The sequence below is a fragment of the Rhinoderma darwinii genome, chromosome 2 (genome assembly GCF_050947455.1).
Source record: "Rhinoderma darwinii isolate aRhiDar2 chromosome 2, aRhiDar2.hap1, whole genome shotgun sequence".
NCBI lineage: Eukaryota > Metazoa > Chordata > Amphibia > Anura > Rhinodermatidae > Rhinoderma > Rhinoderma darwinii.
This window is the reverse complement of record NC_134688.1, coordinates 178,338,341-178,361,323: the sequence shown is the minus strand read 5'-3', so window position 1 is coordinate 178,361,323 and position 22,983 is coordinate 178,338,341. Positions and strand designations below refer to the sequence as shown.

At 42.8% G+C, this 22,983-nt stretch overlaps 1 protein-coding gene across 8 annotated transcripts in view; it reads right to left on the bottom strand.

Moving 5' to 3' along the window:
- TFDP1 (transcription factor Dp-1) overlaps positions 1–21,709 on the bottom strand; it is a 102,568-nt gene extending 80,859 nt beyond the window's left edge. The window contains exons 1-4 of one of the 8 annotated variants that reach the window (XM_075852553.1): positions 21,129–21,709; positions 16,430–16,493; positions 5,315–5,380; positions 4,589–4,655 (exon numbers count right to left, since the gene is read on the bottom strand). In XM_075852553.1, coding sequence (XP_075708668.1) covers positions 4,589–4,655; positions 5,315–5,380; positions 16,430–16,441 — 145 coding nt within the window. In that variant the 5' untranslated portion in view covers positions 16,442–16,493; positions 21,129–21,709. Of the gene's footprint in view, positions 1–4,588; positions 4,656–5,314; positions 5,381–16,429; positions 16,494–19,264; positions 19,638–21,128 lie in introns of those variants that run through there. The other 7 variants (XM_075852545.1, XM_075852546.1, XM_075852547.1 and 4 more) reach the window with 7 other exon arrangements.
- Between the last annotated feature and the right edge of the window lie 1,274 nt (positions 21,710–22,983).

Here is a 22,983-nt window from a genome sequence, read left to right as displayed (position 1 = left end):
TACTTGGTCTGCAACAATGTTTAGGTAGGTGGTACGTGACCTCCAAAGTAACTTCCACATGAATGTCTGGTTTTACATTGCCAATTGAGAATCTCGATAACTGCACACGATAACTGGCTTTTACGTCTGAAATTACAGACTGTTTTCAGGAGAAAACAGCTGCGTCGTTTCAGACGTAAAAGCTCCTCCTCGCATTTTGTGAGGAGTCATTGATGCCGTAATCTTGAGCTGTTCTTCATTGAATTCAATGAAGAACGGCTCAAATTCCGTTTCAAAGAAGTGTCCTGCACTTCTTTGACGAGGCAGTCATTTTACGCGGCAGTCATTTTACGCGTCGTCGTTTGACAGCTGTCAAACAACGACGCGTAAATGACAGGTCGTCTGCACAGTACGTCGGCAAACCCATTCAAATGAATGGGCAGATGTTTGCCGACGTATTGTAGCCGTATTTTCAGACGTAAAACTAGGCATAATACGCCTTGTTTACGTCTGAAAATAGGTTGTGTGAACCCAGCCTAAGTGATGCCCAAACACCTAGCCATCCACGCGATGCAAAAGAAACCAGAATTCATCAGACCAAGCTACCTACTTGCATTCTGATGTGCACAAATCCATTGTAGGCGCTTTAAGCGGTAGAGGTCAGCATGGGCACTCTGACCCATCTGTGACTACGCAGAACCAAATGCAGCGAGCCGCGATGCACAGTGTGTTCTGACACCTGTTTATCTTAGCCCACATTAACTTTAGTAATTTGTGCTTTCAGCCCTTCTGTGGGAGACATTCTATCCTTCGATCCCAATGTAGATCAATAAGCTTTGGGCACCCATGACTGTCATCAGTTCACGGTTTGCCCTCCCCTGCACTACTTTTGGTAGGTACTAACTACTGCATACCAGGAAACACCCCACATTCTTGACTCAGTTATCTGCCCAACACAAGTAAGCCCTTATCAAAGTTGCTCTGATCCTTATGCTTGACCATTGTCCTGCTACTAAACTAACTAGTTACCTTAGTTACCTTATATAGTCCATCCCTTGACAGGTACCATTGTAATGCCCCACTCACATGACGCTTTTGCCCTACATTTATAACAAGCCATATATATTCTCTTAACATGGGAGCCTACAGGTGACATTCCAGTGTATTATACGTCAGGCAACTGTTAACCCGTTAGTGACTGCCCCAGTGTTTATACGTCGGTCACTAACGGGCCTTATTCCGATGCAATAGACTTTTTACATCGCTGCATCGGAAGTAAACAAACAGAGCAGGGAGCTGTCAAATCTCCCTGCTCTCAGCTGCCAGAGGTAGCTGATGGCTGGGGGCGTCCCTGCTCGACCGGGTGAGATCGATATTAGTATCGATCTCACCCGTTTAACACAATAGCGAGCACCGCATCTGAGTGGTTTTGGAGAGAGGGAGGGAGCTCCCTCTGATACCCGGCGATAAGATCGCCGAGTGTCTGTCTCCAATGGCAGCCGGGGGCCTAATAAAGGCCCCCCAGGTCTGCCCGTAATGAATGCCTGCTAGATCATGCCTCTGGCATGACCTAGCAGATGCCTGTCTGTTTTACACGGACAGGCATAATACACTGCAATACAAAAGTATTGCAGTGTATCATAAATGCGATCGTATAAATCGCATAGTGAAGTCCCCTAGTGGGACTAGTAAAAAAAAATTAAAAACCCACTTTTCCCCCCTTACAAACTGCTTTATTATTAACAAACAAAATAAGGTAAAAAAGTTACACATATTTGGTATCGCCGCATCCGTAACGACCCCGACTATAAAGTTATTACATGATTTAATCCGCACGGTGAACGTCGTAAAAAATAAACCAAACCATGCAAAAATTGCTGTTTTCTGTGAATCCAGCCTTAAAAAAAATGTGATAAAAAGTGATCAAAAAGTCGCATCTACTCCAAAATGGTACCGATGAAAACTACAAGTCGTCCCGCAAAAAAAAAAAAAGCCCTCCTTCAATTGCATCGGCGAAAAAAAAACCAAAAACGTTACGGCTCTTCATATATGGAGACACAAAAACAAATAATTTTGGGGGAAAAAAAAAAGGGTTTTTACTGTGTAAAAGTAGTAAAACATACAAAAACTATACAAATTTGGTATCGTTGCAATCGCAACAACCCACTGAATAAAGTTAGTGTTATTTATACCACACGGTAAACGGTGTAAATTTAGGACGCAAAAAAGTTTGGCGAAATTGCTGTTTTTTTTCTATCCCCCCCCCCCCCCCAAAAATGTAATCAATAAATTCTATGTACCAAAAAAGTGGTGCTATTAAAAATTACAACTTGTCTCGCAAAAAATAAGACCTTATACAGCTATGTCGACACGCAAAAAAAAAAAGTGTATAGCTCTTTGAATGAGGCGATGGAAAACCGTAAAAAATGGCTTGGTCATTAACGTCTAAAATAGGCTGGTCATTAAGGGGTTAAACCTATACATCAGGAGATTTTTGTGATGTATACATTAAATGGATGCCATAATAGACTATGGTAGACAGATGCCACTGTTAGGCATCTGCCACAGGCTATGTTTAACATATACGCCGAGAGCGTTACTGAGCGTATATGCGAATTGTGGGGCATACAACCTGATAACCAGTGTTATTCACTTCACCTGACAGAGTTTTTAATGTTTAGGCTGAACGGTGTATATTTTGGGCAACACAAAAAAAAACAACAAAAAAAACACGTCTTCCAGCAGTCTATAATCTCCCTTTCCAATGCAGGTTTTTCATAAATATTCACTAACCAGTCACCAAAAATCTATCTGGCTTCAAATAGATAAAAGATGAGCGGGAAAGGGGAGGCAGCTGCAGTGCTGTACTCAGAACTTCAGTGAAAAGAGAATGGGGGGGGGGGGTCTGATGGGGGTTAAACCATCTGACTGGCCCAGAGAACAGCCGTTACGGCACACCAGAAATAGACCACTGCTGAGCAAGCAAAAGAGGAAACCAGGAGAGTGAAGGTGATTGAGCCACAATGTGCAGGTTACACAATCATTCCTTCTACAATCATCTGTATATGTAGTAGAGGTAGAAATTGAGATTTTTTAAAACCGGTACGCTTTAAAAGGTTTGCACATTATGCATTACGAAAAATATAAAAACGCCTCCAGATACAGGGCCAAATATTGCATCTGAGGCTTGCACCCACTATCAAATTTTTTACAAAAGTGCAGATACTTTATTACGTCATTAACCCATTGTGTCCAGGTCAAATTTTCCGTTTTTGAGATGCACTTCTTTAAACGATAATATCTTTGAAACCGCTTTGAATGTCCCAACTATTCTTACTTTGCTTTTTTACAAGACTTATGAGGCTTTCATCTTCTAGATTGAAGTGACAGTGTTTTTAATTTTTAATAGAAGACAAATCAATCTTATTTTTTTTAGAAAATTAGTTTGTCATTTTTTAGATGTATCCATCTACATACACTGTAGAGCTCTGTAACAATTAGTCCTCTTCTCTCCGTCACCCTGGATTGCTGCGAGGGGAGAGTGAAGAGATACACACAAACGACAGTGAGAAAATGTCAGTCAACAACGGATCAACTGTCAGTTTTTCATGGATGTTTTGCATCTATGTGATTCAAAACTTGAATCCATTTCCCGGCCGTCTGACAGTTTTCAACCGGCATTTGCCACCAGTTTTTAATGGACGTTAAAAAAAAAAAAAAAAAAATAATAATTCGATGAATTTTATTCGTTAAGTTTTTTTGTTCCAACCCCCTGAAAACACCACAATGCCCATGTAGATAGTGACACAATACCACTGTAGAAAGGGCCACATTGCCCACATAGATAGTGCCCACTGTAAATAGTGCCAGAGTTCTCCCTGTAAATAATGCCCACATAGTGCCCATGTAGATAGTGCCAATGTAATGCAACAGTACCCATGTGGAGTGCCACACCCCCTGTATATAGCATTCCCCTGCAGATTGCACCACATCCCCTGTATATAGCAATGTCCCACAGCAGATAGCACCCTCCCCCCGTTTTTGGATAGTGACACTAGGAGCTCCTCCCGTAGCAGAATTCCCGACAGAGCGATTTGACACCGGGGATTCCAAGAGAGCGCCGCTGAGGTCATTGTCCATATATGGATAGTGACAACCAGTGGCTTCTCCAGTAGCGTAATCCCCGGCCAGAGTGTCTACAGCAGGGATGGAGAGACAGTGGGGGCCGGTGATTCCGATGCTGGAGGGAGCTGAGGTGGTGAGATCTACAGAGGGTTTTGCACTACCTACAGGGGGTTGTGGATGGCACCATATACAGGTGGGGGTGTATTCCAGGCCTCTCAAAGCCCTGGCCGATATGAGAGTGCAGTGCTGCTCACACTGAAGCAGCACTGCGCTCATTTAACCCGTTCCAGGCTATCAACATTTATACACGTGCTAACTGTACGGGGCATGGGCATTTAGAACGTATATAGCCGTATGGCAATCGTGAAGGGGTTAATGACCTAGGAGCCAAATGGCATGAGTCAACTATGCACATTACAGTTCAGTTGCTGTAACCATCCAACAAAACTTATGGAAATTTTAAAGAAAAACTTCAGTATCGTACCTTTTCCTGGACTAAGATTTTGATCTACAAAAACTTTCAGCTCTCCATTTGCTTCAATTAACCCAGCCTAAAAGGGAAGGGAAAAAAAACAACAATTATTGAATATGAAGAGACAATGCTGCTTTACTGGAAAAGAATGTGAACGAGGCTCTGTCACCGGATTATAAGTGCCCTATCTCCTACATAATCTGATCGGCGCTGTAATGTATAACACAGCGTTTTTCATTTTGAAAAAATATCAATTTTGAGCAAGTTATGATCAATTTTAGACTTATGCTAATACGTTTCTTAATAGACAACTGGGCATTTTTTACCTTTTGACCAACTGGGCGTTGTGAAGAGAAGTGTATGACGCTGACCAATCAGCATCGTACACTTCTCTCCATTCATGTCCAATTGTATTCACTGCACAGCGTGATCACACTCTGCTGTCAACATACACCCACATTATCTTTACTGAAGTGTCTTGAGATTGAATAGACATCACCTCCAGCCAGGACGCGTTGTCTATTCACACTCCCGACACTTCGGTAAAGTTTGTGTGACTTAACTCACAGCACAGCGTGATCTCGCGATATCACGCTGTGCAGTGAATACAAAGTTAAAGGAGCGGTCTCATCATAGACATAAGGAAAATAGACTCACTTTAATGGACACTAACTATTCATACAACTTGTGCTAATCTAATAGTATACCTGACATAGATCAAATTTGTAATTTACTTACTGTTAAAATTTCATGTGAAGTTACTGCTACTAGGTGTCTTCCTTCATGTAATCTGCTGTCCACCCCCTAATGTCAAGCAAAATCAGTTCCTTGTTACAGAGCAGAAATGACAGGCTATAAAAGGTAGGGATGTGTCTCTTAACTGCCGGTCTATAGAAGTCTATGGAGATGGGGGGGAGTGAGCAGGAGCAGAGTGAGAAAGACACAGGCTGCTAATAAGATTTCTATGTCACCGTATATTCTCAGCTACACTGCTCATTATTGCTGTATAATCTCCATGTTGCTGAAGCTTCTATATACACAGATAGAAGGGGAAAATCCTGCTCTCCTATTTCTGTGTGTGCTGTGTATAGAAGACCTGATAGCCACTTGGCTCCGCCCACTAACTTAAAACACAACTGTGAATTATAGATGTAATCTGCCTTTAACAGTTTTCCCCTCTGAAGGTTCTAAGTCATGTAAGGGCCAAAAATATGGTTATTCCTCATGCACACACGATGCTTACCCTGAAAAGTCACCTGAAAAGTTGGGTAAGCTTTAAGAAATTGGTTATTAGAGGAAGGGTAATCACAGAACGCTTCATATTATTTTATTTATTTCTTTTTACTTTTTCTGGTCCTATGACGAAAAAGAACAGAATACCCAACGCAGATATGAACAGAGACTTAAAGGGGTTTTCCACTACCGGACAACTGATCACCTATCCACCGGATAGGTAATCAGTTAATGATCGGTGCGTGTCCAACAGCCGATCCCTGCACCGATCAGCTGCTCCGGCACCGAATGTCATTGAACACTATGCAGTGTACGGAGCCAGAAGCAGTTGGCTCCGTACATTGCATAGCGGCCGTGCTGCAGCTCTGCTCCTAATCACTTGAAGCTCGGCCGCTATTCTGGGACCTGAGCCACCTGCATTCAGCATAGATGTCCGATGCCCCGAGGCAGCTGATCGGTGAAGGGTGCGGGTGTCAGGTCGTGGATAGGTCTTTAGTTGTCCAGTAGTGGAAAACCCCTTTAATCAGCAGGCATGATCTGGATTATCCTATTGCCATTTCAATCAGTTTTTGACCAACCCTGCTGCAGGCGCTTCAGACTTAATTTTACTGTAAACTTCAGTGTGAGCTAGCATATTCGTGATTATGCTAGCCATACGCATCAGGCAATTTAAAATTTTATGGAATCCTCCTAAAATCAACTTGTTAATTCTGCCGTCAGGGAAACAAGGGTCAGTTAAGTTGGATTTGAACATCCCTGATGTTTTAAACAAGCGTGTCTACCAGCCACATATCTCCTGCTGACAATTGAGCTAAACCTGTATGTTATGGGGTAGTCTGCGGACACACCTGATTCATTGACAAAAAGAGGTCTTCTGTGAGGGAACAGCTTTAACAACTCTTATTGGTTGATAGCATTCAGGACCAATCACATCTCTGGACACCTGTTCCAGTTAATAATTGAAATCACCATTAAAAATAAAAAAAATCTGAAGCATCTTTTCTTAGAACTCTGCGTTATGCCGTTCCTCTATTATTCCTCCTTTTGATAAGGAAAATAGTATCCCCGCATTTTTTTACTTTAATCATACATTTCTAGAAGGAATAACAGAGGAACAGCACAATGCAGAGTTAAGAAAAATTGCTTCAGAATTGTGATTTAATAGGGAATACAAGCATTTACTAAAAAAACAGATGTTACAGGTCCTCTTTAACCCTATCCCTGCCAAGGACATCTCATACATCCAGTCAGAAAGGCACTTTAATAGCAAGAGACATCGGATTTGTCCTTACTACTAATAATTCTAAGTAATAATCTCAGCTTTCAAACAAGACCTGGATCGCGGTTCTAGCTGCGGCAGTCTCAGTTAGAGCAAGTTGAAGTAGAAGTTGCATATATTTGCAGCTCTGACTTGAGCCTGTGTAAAGAAAGAATGGGGTGATGGCAGAACGCAGGGTGAGGAAGAGCTGTAATCTTCCTCCTGTCCCTGTACGGTTATAGAGGAGGGGTACCTAGCTTTTCATGTTATCACCTCCCCCTTATCAAAAAGGGCATACTTGCTCTCCAATTGCCACATGTGAAGTGGAGGGGCGTGGGCTTTTTTTAAATTTTCTTCAGAAAAGGAGCGAGAAGATGAGTAGCAGCTCATTTAATCACCCCTCTGCATCTAATTATGCCATTTATTAACTGTACGATCCAGAAGACTACAAGCGTCCGGAATTGCAGCCTCAAATAAGTTGCACAAACCAGATGCACCACACGCCATCCTGTCGGTACCCATTCTTAAGCTATACCCTTTACACAATACAGTCATTGATAACTATCACTAAAGAGGAATGTCTAATACATTTCTGAAGAATGGTAAAAGATTTTCACCAGTTTGAAAATATATTTTCGTCCACGGACGTTCACCCTAGAAAATTGAATCTATGTAGAGCCATTTTATATATATATATATATATATATATATATATATATATATATATAAATAAAACACGTCAAATGTCGGACAGATGCAGGTCCCAAATTTGGGACCCACACCCATCTCTAGAATGGGGCCACCTAAACCCCATTCTAGCTTTTTGTGCTCACGCTGCCTGCCGGCCCACTTACTGATTACATGGTCGGGAGTTACGGAGACAGTGCTAAGCTGTTTCGGCAACTCCAATAGAATTGAATAGTAGTTATGGAAACTGCGTAGCTCGCATGCTATGTTGCTTCAATAACTGCTATTCACTACTATGGGAGTTACGGAAACCGCTTAGCTGAGCGAGTTACACTGTCTCCGTAACTCCCGACCATGTAATTAGGAAGTGGCCGAGAGTCAGTGTGAGCTCAAAAAACTAGAACGGGGTTTAGGGGAACCCCGTTCTTGATAGGTGCCAGAGTTGGAACCCGTATCTGACATTTATGACCTATTCTGTGGATAGGTCATAAGTGTCCCTCATGGGAAAACCCCTTTAAAAAGGGGTATTCTCATCTCGGACGTTTATGGCTAATCCACAGCAATCTGTCCAGTTTCCATAACTCGGGAGCTACTACTATTCGGTGACAACTTCACTTCTAGTTCAGTTAGAACAGCTTTTTCCATATTCCCTGCTACCTCCTAATAGCCAGAGAGCAGCAACAGCCGAGCAAAGTAGGACGAGGTAAGGAGGGGGGGGGGGGTGTTTAGAAATAGGTATAGGTCCCAGATGTGATTACCCCTTAAACCCCTTAAGGACAGCCCATTTTCATCTACTGGACCAGGTTTGTTTTTTTTTTTTTAAATCTGACGTGTCACTTTGTGATAACTTTGGAATACTTTTATTTATTTTTTCAAGCGATTCGGAGGATGTTTTCTCAGGACACATTCTACTTTAAATTGTGGTGGTTTTCACAAATAAACCACTAACTTAGAAAATTTGCCTTTTTATAAATTTAAACGTATCTGCTTGTAACGGATAGCAATATCACACAAAATACTTACTAGTTAACATTTCCCATATGTCTACTTTATATTGGCTTAGTTTTTTTAACGTCCTTTTATTTCAAAAGCCTTTTAGGGACCAGTTCAATTTTGAAGTGGCTTTGAGGACCCTATATATCAGAAACCCACATAAATCAGCCCATTTTAAGAACTGCACCCAAATCATTCAAAACCGCATTTAAAAAAAAATGTAACCCTTTATTCATTTCATTATTAAAGCAAAGTGGAGGTGAAATTTGCAAGTTATTTTTTTTTGCAGAAAATCAGTTTTAATCCATTTTGTTCTGTAACAAGTGGTTTTACCAGAGAAAAACAATTGCGCAGATTCTACAGTTTTTAGAAATATCCAACATGTGGCCCTAGTGTGATAATGGACTGAAGCACCGGCCACAGAAGCAAAGGAGCACCCAGTGGATTTTGGGGCCTCCTTTTTATTAGAATATATTTTAGGCACCATGTCTGGTTTAAACAGGTCTTGTGGCGCCAAAACAGTGGAAATCCCCCAAAAAGATACCCCTCAGGGTATTTATTAATTTTTCAAAATTTAAGCCTAAAAATTCTAAAATAGAAAAAAGGGTGCGTATAAAAGTGATTAAAAACAAAACAGTAACATGTATTGTCTACGGAAAAAAACATTGCAAAGATCACTTCGCTAGCCCAACAAATAAATAAGTTCTAGCCGTTTAACGCATGCCAAAAATGGCTAAACGGTGTCTGGTCCTGAAGGCTAAAAATAGCCTGGTCCTGAGGCGGTTATACAGTTTTTGTTATGTTTTAGTACCTTTTAAAAAAAATTAAGTTTAACCCCTAGGCGCACCACGATGCAACTGTACCTCCTAGTGGCCAGTGTCTTAGCGCACTAGGACGTACAGTTACTGCGCTGTTCCCGGTGCACTCTGTCGGCGATAGTGAGTATCGGGAGGCCAGCTGTCCCCGACAGCTGACACGGCACTGTTGCCGATCAGCGGCTCATTTCCGCTGATTTCGTCAATTAACCCCTTAAATGCGGCGATCGATTGCAATCGCCGCATTTTAGAGGTTTCTAGCACATCGGCAGACCTCACAATGAAATCGCGAGGTTTGCAGATGGCTAGCAGTAATGGCCTCAGTGTCTGCCGTGTATGGAAGCCTACAAGGACCTGCTTCCTGATAGGAAGTCACTGTGTCGTTCCTGATGCACAGTCGACGACAGTGTGCATCGGGAACCCGGGAGTTCAGCTGTCCACGACCACTGACATTCCACTGTTGCCGATCAGCAGCTTATCACCGCTGATATCGGCAATTAACCCCTCAAATGCGGCGCTCGATTGCGATCGCCTCATTTAGGGGGTTTGTAGCACATCAGCAGCCCCGATGCAATTGTGGGGGTTTCTGATGCTTGTGATGCCATCCGGAGGCCAGATAACGGCCTCCGGGTCTCCCATGTATGGAAGCCTATGAGGACCAGCCTCTGGCTGGTCATCGCAGACTTACTGTGGCGTCACACTGACAGTTGGAATATGTTACACTACCTAGGTAGTGTAATGTATTCTAGCAACGATCAGAGCTGCAGATCAAAAAAGAAAGTGTAAAAAGTTAATAACTTTTTATAAGAATGTAAAAATAAGATTTTTTTTATCCTATAATAAGTCTATTATAGGAAAAAAACTAAACCGTTAAAAAAACCAGTACACATATTTGGTATCACCGCGTTCGTAACGATGCAAACTATGTTATTTTTCCCGCATGGTGAACACTGCAAAAAATAATGAACGAAAAACAATGCCAAAAACCACTATTTTTAGGTCACCACACCTCCAAAAATATACAATAAAAAGTGATCAAAAAGTCACATGTACCCCAAAATAGTATCAATAAAAACTACAACCAGTCTGGCAAAAAACTAGCCCTTAGGCGGGATTCACACGACCGGGTCGTTCCCGAGCCCGAGTGTCGGCTGGTAAAATCGGCCATTTTGCCCGGCCGGTTTGCATTAAGTTTTGCATCCGTGCCGGGCAGATCCGGACAGTGACATCAGCGGCAACTCCTGAAGGGGAATCCCCATGTGTTCAGGGATTCCGCTTCAGGAGTTTCCCCTGATGTCACTGCCCAGAGACATCAAGCGCTCTGTCCAGGAGCGGAATCTCTGAAAACACGGGGATTCCGCTCCTTCAAGGAGCTAAAGGGCGGCTAGCACATAGCAGAGCGGGAGATACCTCCCCGCTCTGCTATAGTGGCGTCGCTACAGTAGTAGCAGCCGCAGCAGCTGCTAGCGGCGCCATGGAAGGTGTCGCCGGGCCAGGGTGCTTTTAAAACAAGCAGGGGAAGTGAGCCAGCGCAGCGTTCCCTTCCACCTGCTGTACACCCCGGCCCTGCCACACAGTGTACAGCGATGCCATTCGTCAGAATGGCATCAGCTCCTCCTCCCTCACATGCACTCTGCGCTGTGAGGAGGAGGAGATAGAGCGCAAGCGCCGGAAAACCCGGCCATCACTCGGGACACATCCCGGTGATGGCCGTGTAATACCCGGCCCCATAGACTTCTATGGGAGCCGGGCACCCGGGCGAAGATAGAGCATGTCCTATTTTTTGACGGCCGGTTTTCCCGGCCGTCAAAAAATCAGTCGTGTGAATAGCCCCATTAGGGGTCTATTATTCCTAATGCAGCCGGGTGCCGGCCGATTTATGAACGGCCGACACCCGGCCGGGAAACCCTGCCGTGTGAATGAGGCCTAACACAGCTTTTTTTGAATGAAAAATAAAATAAAAAAAGTTATGGCTTTCAGAATATGATGACACAGAAAATTTGTAATTTTATTGTTTAAACGTTGCAAAACAAACAAAGCTATATACATATGGTATCGCCGCAATCATACCGACCCGCAGACGTAAAACAGTAATTTTTAGCGCATATTGAACGCCGTAAGAAAAAAAGAATTTAAAACGCCAAAAATCACTGTTTTTTGGTCATCTTAGCTCTAAATAAAATGTAATAAAAAGGAGTGATCAAAAAGTTGTATATATAAAAAACGGTACTAATAAAAACTACAGCTTGTCACGCCAAAAATAAGCCCTCATACCGCCCAAAAAAATGTTACGATTCTCAGAATGTGTTGATACAAAACAATTTTTTCTTTAACGAATAGTTTTTTCTTTGTAATATATATATATATATATTTGCGGGGTAAACTTGGGTTTTTCGTTTTTACCGCTCACCGTGTGGTAAAAACGACAACTTAACACACATATATATATATATATATATATATATATATGAATAAAGTTAAGTAGTCGTTTTTACCACACGGTGAGAGCAGTAAAAACGAAAAACCCAATTTTACCCCGCAAAGAATTTTATTTTCCGTTTCCCAGTACATTAAATGGTACTTTACATGTTGTCAATAGAAACTACAACTCTCCCCGCAAAAAGTAAGCCCTCACACCTCTCTATTGAGGGAAAAATAAAATAAGTTACGGCGTTTGGAAGTCGGGGAGTGAAAAACTAAAATGGAAAACCAAAAAAGGATCAGTCCTGCAAAGGTTAATTAATTTCTATTAAAAAAAATAAATAAAAAAATTAAAAAAACACAATTATTACCACATGTAGGGTATTGTAATACTCGGGAGAGATTGCATTACAAATTTTGGGCGGCTTTTTCTTCTTTATCCCTTGTGAAAATGAAAAAATTCAAGATTTTAGTGGACAAAAATGTTGATCTTCATTTTCACGGCCTAATTCTACTAAATTCTGCAAAAAAAAAATCTGTGTGGTCTAAATGCTCACTATACCCCTAGAAAAGGGGGTGTAGTTTCCCAAGTGTGGTCACTTCTGGGGTGTTTCCACTGTTTTGGTCCCTCCAGTTGAAAACGCAACATGGCACTGAAAATCAATCCAGCAAAATCTGCGCGCCAAATGACGCTCCTTCCCTTTAGACCCCTGCTGTGGGCCCAAACAGCAGTTCATTACCACATATGGGGTATCTTTGTAATCGGGAGAAGATGCTTTACAAACATTGGGATGCATTTTCTTCTTTATTCCTTGTAAATATATTACAAATTTCTATATTTTTTCAGAAAAAAAAAAAAAAAAAGTAGGATTTTCATTTTCACAGACTAACACCAATAAATATAGTAAAATACCCGTGGGGTCAAAATGCTAACTATACCCCTAGATAAATTCCTTGCGGGTTGTAGTTTCCAAAATGTGGTCAGTTTTGGAGAGTTTCCAGTGTTTCGGCACCACAAGACCTCTTTCAAACCTGACATGGTGCCTAAAATATAATCTTTGAAAAAAAAAAAAAAAGCAGACCCCAAAATCCACTAGGTGCTGTTTTGCTTCTGAGGCCGCGGCGTGTTTCAGTCCATTAGGACACTAGGGCCACATGTGGGAAATTTCTAAAAACTCCAGAACCTGGGCAATAAATATGGATTGCGTTTCTCTAGTAAAACCTTCTGTGTTACAGAATTTTTTTTTTTATTACATATGAATTTCGGCAAAAAAAAAATAGCAATTTGTAAGTTTCCCCTTTACTTTGCGTTATTTTCTGTGAAACGCCTAAAGGGTTAAGAAACTTTCTGAATCCTGATTTGAATATTTGACAGGTGCAGTTTTTAAAATGGGGTGATTAATTGGGGGATTCTAATATATAAGGCGCTCAAAACCACTTCAGAACTAAACTAGTACCTGTAAAAATAGCCTCTTAAAATTTTCTTGAAAATGTGAGAAATTGCTGCTATAGTCCTAAGCCTTGTAACGTCCTATAATAATAAAAGGACGTTAAAAAAACTATGCAACCATAAAGTAGACATATGGGAAATGTTAACTAGTGACTATTTTGTGTGTTATTACTATCTGTTTTAAAAGCAGATACATTTAAATCTAGAAAAATGCACATTTTTGCAAATTCTGTCTAAATTTGTGTTTTTCACTAATAAATATTGAATTTATCAACCAAATTTTTCCACTAACATAGTACAATATGTCACAAGAAAACAATCTCTTAATCGCTTGGATAGGTAAAAGCATTCCCAAGTTATTACCACATAAAGTGACACGTCAGATTTAAAAGAAAAAAAAAAAAAAATCGGCTGAGCCACAAGGCCAAAACAGACTGCGGCCTAATGGGGGTTAAAGAAAAAAATATATATATTTTTGGCATCGCCATATTGTGACCCCCGTAACTTTTTTATATTTCTGTGTACAGGGCTGCGTAAGGCGTCTTTTTGTACGTGGAAAGATGTCGTTTTTATAAATACCATTTTGGGGGATTTCTGGCATTTCGATCACTTTCTATTCAATATTTTTTGGGGGTTGAAGTGGCGAAGATTGCGATTCTGCCATTTTGACCTTTTTCCCGCTACGGCGTTCACCGTATTGGAAAAATATTTTTATAGTTTGGCCATTTTTGGACGCAGGGATACCTAATATGTTTTTTTATTTTTATAACTAGGGAAAGGGGGGGGCGACGTGAAAAAAAAATATATATATATATATATATATAAAATGTTATTTTTTTTCTAATTATTCATTTTTTTAATTACTATTATTTAGCCCCCCTCAGGGGCTTGAACCTGCAATCATTAGATATATTGTAATCTATGAAATAAACTCACAAGATTAGTGCATTGCTATTGAGACCTGCTACAGGCAGGTCTCAGTAGCAATCTTCCTATAGCAGGGCTGGGAGTGTTTAAGCTCCCAGCTGCTATAGGAATATACCGGCTCCAGCCGCATGGGAGCCGGTGACTGGCCCCAAAGTGAAAAGGGCAGTAAAAACCCCTCAGATGCCAGTGGTCACATCTGACACTGGCATCTGAGTGGTTAAATGCTTGCGATCAGAAATTCTTCTGATTGCAAGCATTGCCGCTGGATCCCTGCTGTGCAACACAGCAGAGACCCCTGGCGCCAGCACGGCTTTTGAGCTGGTGCCATTTTTAAAAATAACTTTCGAAGTAAATAGGCATATTAGCGACGGTAAACGGTTAAAGGGGTAAATTGCAATGAATGCGTCAGCGCACACAGCTGTTAGCGATACCAAAACATACCACCATTGTACCATGACACTATGTTCACATGTTGGTACTGTGCTGAGGTATTAAGCCCTTAGTGACCACCAATACGCCTTTTCACGTGAGTCACTAAGGGGCCTTAGGCTAGGCTGACGCCTTTTCACGTGAGCCTAGTCTAAGTCCTGCACGGGTCTCCCGTGCAGGCTGGAGCCGGGGCTCAGCGATCTGAATATCGCGCAGTAAAGTCCCCTAGTGGAACTAATAAAATAAATCAATGTGAAATAAAGATTATTAAAAATTACAGTAAAAAAAATAAAACTATTTTTTTCCATAAAAAGTGGTTTTATTTAGTAAAAGTGTAAAAAAATAATAAAAGTACATATATGTGGTATCGCCGCGACCGTAATGACTCCATTAATAAAGTTAATATGTAACTTAAACCGCAAGGTGAACACCGTAAAAAAAAAAACGCAAAAAAAAATGGCGAAATTGCAATTTTTTTCCATTGCTCCCCAAATAAGTCATAAGAAAAATGAATCAAAAGTGTGCCATGCACCCCAAAACAGTACCAATGAAACTACGTCTCGTCCCGCAGAAAACAAGCCCAAAAAATCACTACATTGATGGAAAAATAAAAAAGTTACGGCTCTTGGAAAGCGACGATGCAAAAGCAAATAATTTTAGTTCAAAAGTGTTTTTATTGTGCAAAAGTCGTAAAACATAAAAAACCTCTACATATGTGGCATCGCCGTAATCGTACCGACCCATAGAATAAAGGGAATGTGTTATTTACGTCGCACAGTGAACGGCGTCAATTTAAAAACGCATAGAACAATGGTGGAATTTCTGGTTTTTTTTTCATAATCCCCCCAAAAAAAAAGTTAAAGAAGTTAATAAAAAAATTATATGTACCCAAAAATTGTGCTATTAAAAAGTACAACTAATCCCGCAAAAAACAAGTCCTCATACAGCTGTGTAGATGAAAAAAGAAAAACGTTATAGCTCTTTGAATGCGACTATAGATTACGAATAAAATAGCTTGGTCATTAGGGCCTAAAATGGGTTGGTCACTAAGGGGTTAAATTAGCCAACACAGTAAGGCCGGATTCACACGTGTGTGCATTTTGCGCAGGCAAAAAATGCAACGTTTTGCGCGTGCAAAAGGCACTTAACAGCTCCGTGTGTCCTCCCCGTATGATGCACGGCTGCATGATTTTCGCGCAGCAGCCATCATTATGACACTCCGTTTGGATGTTTGTAAGCAGAAAAGCACATGGTGCTTTTCTGTTCCCATTCAGTTTTACAGCTGTTGCGCGAATCACGCACGTCCCACGGAAATGCTTTCGTGTGGCAGGCGTGATTTTCACGCTCCCATTGACTTCAATGGGTGCGTGAAGCGCGAAATACGCACAAAGAACGGACTCACGCTGCGTAAAAATCATGCAACCGTCTGCACGGCCCCATAGACTAATATAGGTCCGTGCGATGCGCGTGAAAAACACGCGCGTTGCCACGGACGTATATCCCGTTCGTCTGAATAAGCCCTAAGGGAATGGAAAGCAAAGCACTACTGGAGACACCAATAAAGTGTCAATTTTTAGGCTCTGCCATTGCTTAGTTACCCAGTCGCTTTAGACACATGCGAATGTTAAAAATATACTTACATCTTTTGCCATGTTACCAAATCTGCAGAATTAATTGAGCAGGATTGCCACCCAGTTGAGCCTTCTGCAAGAAAAGAAAATATGAATGAACATAAATAGAGTTAAGAAATAATAAAAACTCAAGTAAATTCACTCATAAGCAAAGTATTCGAGAGCCCCCCAAAAAGTCCCTTTTACAGCTCTGGGAACTTCGCAAGTGCCAGATAGTGAGTGAACTTTAATACCAGACTTTCAGTAGGGTAAGACAGATCAGGTTCTTTTTATTGCATACAAGGTTTACGCAGCGGACCGTCTTCAGCCAGAAACTTAAAAAAGTGACGGTGGGAGACACGGTGATACGACGCCAGATGACTCTCCTGTTGCCTCATAGTAAGGGTTTGTTCACACGGCTTAGCAAAATACGTCTGAAAATACAGAGCTGTTTTCAGGCGAAAACCGCTCCTGATTTTCAGACGTTTTTGCAGCAACTCGCGTTTTTCGCGGCGTATTTTACGGATGTTATTGAAGCAGTTTTTCAATGGAGTCAATGAAAAAGGGCTACAAAAACATCCCAAGAAGTGACAAGCACTTCTTTTTCGCAGGCATCTTTTTATGCACCGCATTTTGACAGCGACGCGTAAAATTACACCTTGTGGGAACAGAACACCGTAAAACCCATTGCAAGCAGTGGGCAGATGTTTGTAGGCATAATGGGGGCGTTTTTTTCAGGCGCAATTAAAGGCGTAAAACGCCCGAATTACGTCTGAAAACGGTGCGTGTGAACATATCCTAACTTCAACTACGTCAGAAGACAGCTAGCTGCGTGACTAGAAGTACACCTCAATTTCCTATTGCTTATATAGCATTAATCAGTGTAGTATTAGGGTATGTGCACACGACCTATTATCAGCTGTAATTCGGGTGTTTTACGCCTGAAAAGACGGCTCCATTACGCCTGCAAACATCTGCCCATTGCTTGCAATGGGTTTTATGATGTTCTGTTCAGACGAGGTTTAATTTTACGCGTCACTGTCAAAAGATGGCGTGTAAAAGGACACCCGCGTCAAAGAAGTGCGCGTCACTTCTTTGGAGCCGTTTTATCATTGACTCCATTGAAAAACAGCTCCAATAACATCCGTAAAATACGCCGTGAAAGACGCGAGTACTTGCAAAAACATCTGAAATTCAGGAGCGGTTTTCGCCTGAAACCAGCTCCGTAATATCTGACGTATTTTGCGTGTGAACATACCCTTATCAACATTAGTTTGATTCCAACGGTGACCACAACCTAATTTACCTACCTCAGAGAAACCTATACACGCACACAGTTATATTTTATAGGAAGCCAATTAACCCATCATTAGGTTTTTGGAATATGAAACACAGGAAAGCACTCGGAAAACAAACTCCAGGCAGATATTGCACCTAGTTAAATTTGATACTAGGATCCCAGAGCTGCAAGGCTAACCCCTGAGCCAGCATGTTACCCTAATAAGGGTTACCCTGTGCACACGTGGGTTTCCTCCAAAAAACAATGTCAGAGACCCAGTTAACCTAGTATATGTATCTGTGATAGGGACTAAGACTGCGATCCATAGGGACTGGTGTGAGGGAATGTGTGTACAGTACTGAAAAACATGGAGAGGGGGGTGTTTAAAACAAAAACACCATAACCTGCATAATACCCGAGAAGTATTCAACAATAAAAGTCCCACAGAATGGTTTACTATTGAAGAAAAATGCTGTAATGTGGAAAAATACACGGTTGTATTTTTAATTGTCCCCAGTGAACTCCATGAGGAAACAGCACACCGTCTACTAAAACACTAGCGTTTTTTTGCCAATAAAAAAAATCTGCCTCCAAATTTTCTTCAGGATTTGGGAGCCGGTTTTTGACGACGCTTTTTCTTGGTTTGGAAACCATATTTATAAAATCCGCTAGTGTTTGACAAAAGCAGCATCAAAAACAGCATTGAGCCGCTTGTAGTGTTTTTGATCTGCCTCCAATGGGACATTCATGAGAGGAAGCCACCCCAAGAGAAAAACTATCCCAGCAGTAAAACAAAAAAAACAAAACGATTCCCATTAGGTCATGTTGATTTCAGGCAATGTCACGATTTAACAGCAAAATCTGTGGGGAAATACGACAGCGACATCTGCAAGCAAATCTGTGTCGGAAAATGTCAGTCCTGTCTGACAGTGGCCTAAGACTATGTTTACACTGGCATTAGGTTTAGGCCTTATTCACACAAACGTGTTATAAGTCTGTGATACGCGCGTGATTTTCACGCACGTCGCACAGACTTATGTTAGTGAATGGGGCCGTTCAGAATGTCAGTGATTTCCACGCAGCGTGTGTCCGCTGCGTAAAACTCACGACATGTCCTATACTTGCCCGTGTTTCGCGCAGCACGCACACATTGAAGTCATTGGTTGCGTGCAAATCGCGCTCAGCACACGGAAGCACTTCCGGGTGATTTGCGCTACAGCTGGTAAAGGAGAAGGGAAACATAAAATCCCCTCATTCTTTGCTGTGTCGTCACATAAAAAGTGAGTGTCATGATGCCTGCTGCGCAAAAATTACGCAGCCACTCACCATATACACATGTCACACTGAGCTTTTGCATGCGCAAAACGCTGCGTTTTTTGCGCGCGCAAAATTGACACGTTCATGTGAATAAGGCCTCAATTTCATGTTGGCAGAATATCGTAGCATGCTATATTTTTCTGACCCGTTATGGAAAAAAAAAAAAAAAAAAAAGAAGTCTGACAGACCCATTATAAGTAACGGAACCCATGACAAGTGTGAATGCAGACCAAGCCAATAACATTTAGGAAGATCAATATAAAGTATACCTCCAGTTGTATAATAGCGCAGGACACTTCATAATATACTTCTTTAGTCTCTTTCATTCCTTGTTCCAATATAGCAGAACAGAGTGCCCCGTGCCTGGACCGTGCGCCCCCCATATAATGAGGGGCAGCCTCTGCCTCCTATCACCCTGTTTGCAGTACAGGATCTTTGCGGCACAAGTTCTTGCCCAGTATACAGCAAGGCATGACATATCCAAGACACCAGTTCTAGCCAAGGCTCCTATTAATTTGCTGCAGACGCTTAATGTTTGAGTTTGTTGGGCAGCGCGGTGGCTCGGTAGTTACCGCTGTTGCTTTGAAGCACTGGGGTCCTGGGTTTGAATCCAACTAAAGAGAACATCTGCATGGAGTTTGTATGTCCCCCTGTGTTTGTGTGGCTTTCCTCCAGGTACTTCTGTTTCCTCCCACATTCAAAATAACAGATAGAAAATGTGACCGAAGTGAGAGGAGCTCAGTACAGCGCTGCGGAATGGGTTAGCACTATATAAAAAATACTGAAGTATATTCAAATTTTTACTAAAAAAAAATAATATAAAAACGGTCCTTGAAAAATCCTATAACGGTCCAACTGGCTCCTAAAGTATTCAACAATTTGTCCATCACCAGCCTACGGGATCCTACGAGAATTTCACTACATGAGTGGTGGCAGGAAGGACACTGGGCAATAGAGGAGGAAAAAAGGTCCTTTATGGAACTGGAGGTAGACTATAAAAGGTAAAAAAAAAAAAGAAAGGCAAGTAGTGTGTAAAGGGCAAAACTGTGCAACATACTGCTCGAACCTATCCACATACGAGACTCGGATTATCCGGACATTCACATGAATAAGGCGTAAAGTAGAATAGCGCACCCTATGGATGTAGCTATACAGGACGTTACCACACAGATCAGCCCATAATGATGTAAGAGCAGTGCTCAAGCACCAAGATATAAGACACTTCTGGCCTGTAATGTATGCAGTGTAACAGACCTCACACTAGGAGTCATGGGAGGCCTTACATGCGGACTACACAGAAAATAATATGTGCCATGCTCTCCTTATATATGCACGGCTGCGGATTGCCAGCCTGGCAGAGTGAAGCCCCTCATGCATTGGCACCAGATTAGAATTTACACGGCACTGAGGTCACTCCAGGTGAAGGGATTGTGTATCTGCTCCATTCCCCTCCCATCAATCTCCAAAATAAGCTGAAGGCACACGAAGCTCTTTCAGGAGAGGATCAGGCAGACATCAGGGAGGGAGGATGGAAAAACACAAGGCACATGTGCTGCAGCAAGCCATGGGCACAGGTGGAGGAAGCCGGGGTGCATCCCCCACAGATGGGCCCCTTACTTTCCAGGGGTAATACCACCTCCCTCGTCAGCTCTAGATTACCAAGTATACAGGAGGTCTAAGAAGTAAAGCCAACAGGACACTAAGACACAGCAAACAGGCCGCGGAGTCCAATGCTCTCCACCCACAAACATAAGAGGCCACAGTCCCAGGAATGACTGCTGGATCAGTAAACAGGACACTGCCTGTACAGATCCGTCAGCCCACTACTAGTGTCAGTGGAAACATTCGGGGCATGATCGCTCCACATTCTGACCTCACTACCCCCCATTCACGGACACATCACCCCTGGTTATTGGGCTACTAACTAGGCAGCCATTTTAGTAAAGAACCTGAACACTGGCAGCTGCCCCAGTCCCAGGCTGTGTCACGGAGTAGGCCTCAGCCTCCACACAACGCCACCGCAGCTTGCACGAGCGATAAGCTTGTCATTACCCGGGCCTCCGGTTACACAAGGCCCCCCATCCCGTAAACAGGCCCCGTCAGGGAATAGGGCCCATATCCAGCACTGCTCACCGTGTCCTGAGCTCAGGGCCTCATGCAGGACACCAACCTCTTGATCAACTGTTAGGACAAGCTCTCCAGTTCCGTCAGCAGAGGGGCACTGATACAGCAGGGGGTGCAGGACGGTTCATGTGAGTGAGGGAGGAGAAGGGCCAGCCGCTGCCGCAGCACACAACAGAGCGGCGGTGACTCTCGAGGCCTTGGCCTGTACAGGGGGTGCCCTGCAGGAGTGCAGGCTGTCACGGGGAGATAGGTACAGGAACGGGAAGGACCAGGGCGCAGGGATGATGCATCCTCAGTGGTGGGAGGTTGCCCCTACTTATCACCAGAGCGGGTCCCCTCACCCGCGTCCACACTGTGACTACACGCGGTATCCGTGCACCCTGCCGCTCTTCCTTATCACCCAGGCTGTCAGGCGCTCGGACCCGGTGACTACCGCCCCTTAAGTCCGCGCTCTGCAGTCTTCTTCTTAGGCCCGTCTTCTCTTCCTCCTCTCACTGTATCCTCCCTTCCCGTCACCTCAAACAAAAAACCGAGCTTGGCGGCGTCTGGTCGACCTGCACGGTGATTGGCTGTAAGGGGGTTTCACGTCAGTAAACGTAACTCCGCCCCACGCCGGCTCCGGTGTGCTGTTCTCCATTCTGTTTGGGTAGAATTGTAGATGGGAGTGACGTCACGGCGAGTTCCGACTCCTTGAATGCAGATTGGCTGTCCTGAGCGTCAATGAGATGGGGGAGGTGTGTTTATGGGGAACTCGTGCTGGATTCATGACGTTATCAACTGCCTGAAATATTTACCTGGCTCAGGTCCCAGCTACTCTCCAGTGGCTGGAATTACAGCGTCGTCTATAAGGCGCCATGTGCTCCTCACCTACTGCTGCCTATAACTCGTACCAGAGCAGAGGAAAGCTGCTGCAAGCCAACCATGTAGCTGCATGTGCCAGCTGCTCAACACCCACTTTGCCATCTGTCCGACAGTCAACATACACCATACGTTAGAACTTCAAGAAATGTCGCACAAAGTAACTTCTGGTGGGCTGAAGGGGGGTTTCCAGGATTTCTGTTAGGTTTTCTTTTTCCAAACATCCCCAGTAACTTGTAGAATATGGGGTATTTCTTCCTCTGTCCCCACCACTGTAGACCTGTCCAGCGTTAGGACTAGGCCGCAGCGACGTTTAGTCTATTGTGACGTAACGTCATGGGATTTTGTCACCCAATGGCCCCAGTTATAACACCGGAGGAAGGCGACTGGACAGAGGAAGCGATACAATGGGAATTACAAGGGCTCCTTTTTTATTTATTTTTGTCCCAAGTTTCTACGTTTTGATTTCACACAAACACTAAGATTCCCACCAGCGTCATGGCTTCAGTGGACAGCTCTACCGGATCTGCAGCAAACCCTGATGGACCCCATTGACTTTAATGGGGACCATCGGAATTCCACTTTTATTGACAGCAAGAAAAGAGCGGCAGACTGCGCCATTGTTGCTGCAACAAAACTGTAAAGGCAGATGGAACGCTCTACAGAGCCTCCCAAGGTAGATGTGAACAGAGCCTTAATTTAGTCATAACCCCTTAGCGACCAGACTATTTTAACCCCTACAGGACACAGCCTGTTTTGGCCTTGCTGATTTTTTCAAATCGGACGTGTTCATTTATGTGGTAATGACTCCAGAATGCTTTTACCTATCCAAGCGATTCTGAGATTGTTTTCTCCTGACATGTTGTACTTTATGTTAGTGACAAAAATTTGGTCGATAATTTCGGTATTTATTTCTGAAAAACACCAAAATTTAGAAAAAATTTGCAAAAATTAGCATTTTTCTAAATTTAAACGGATCTGCAGTAATACCACACAAAATAGTCAC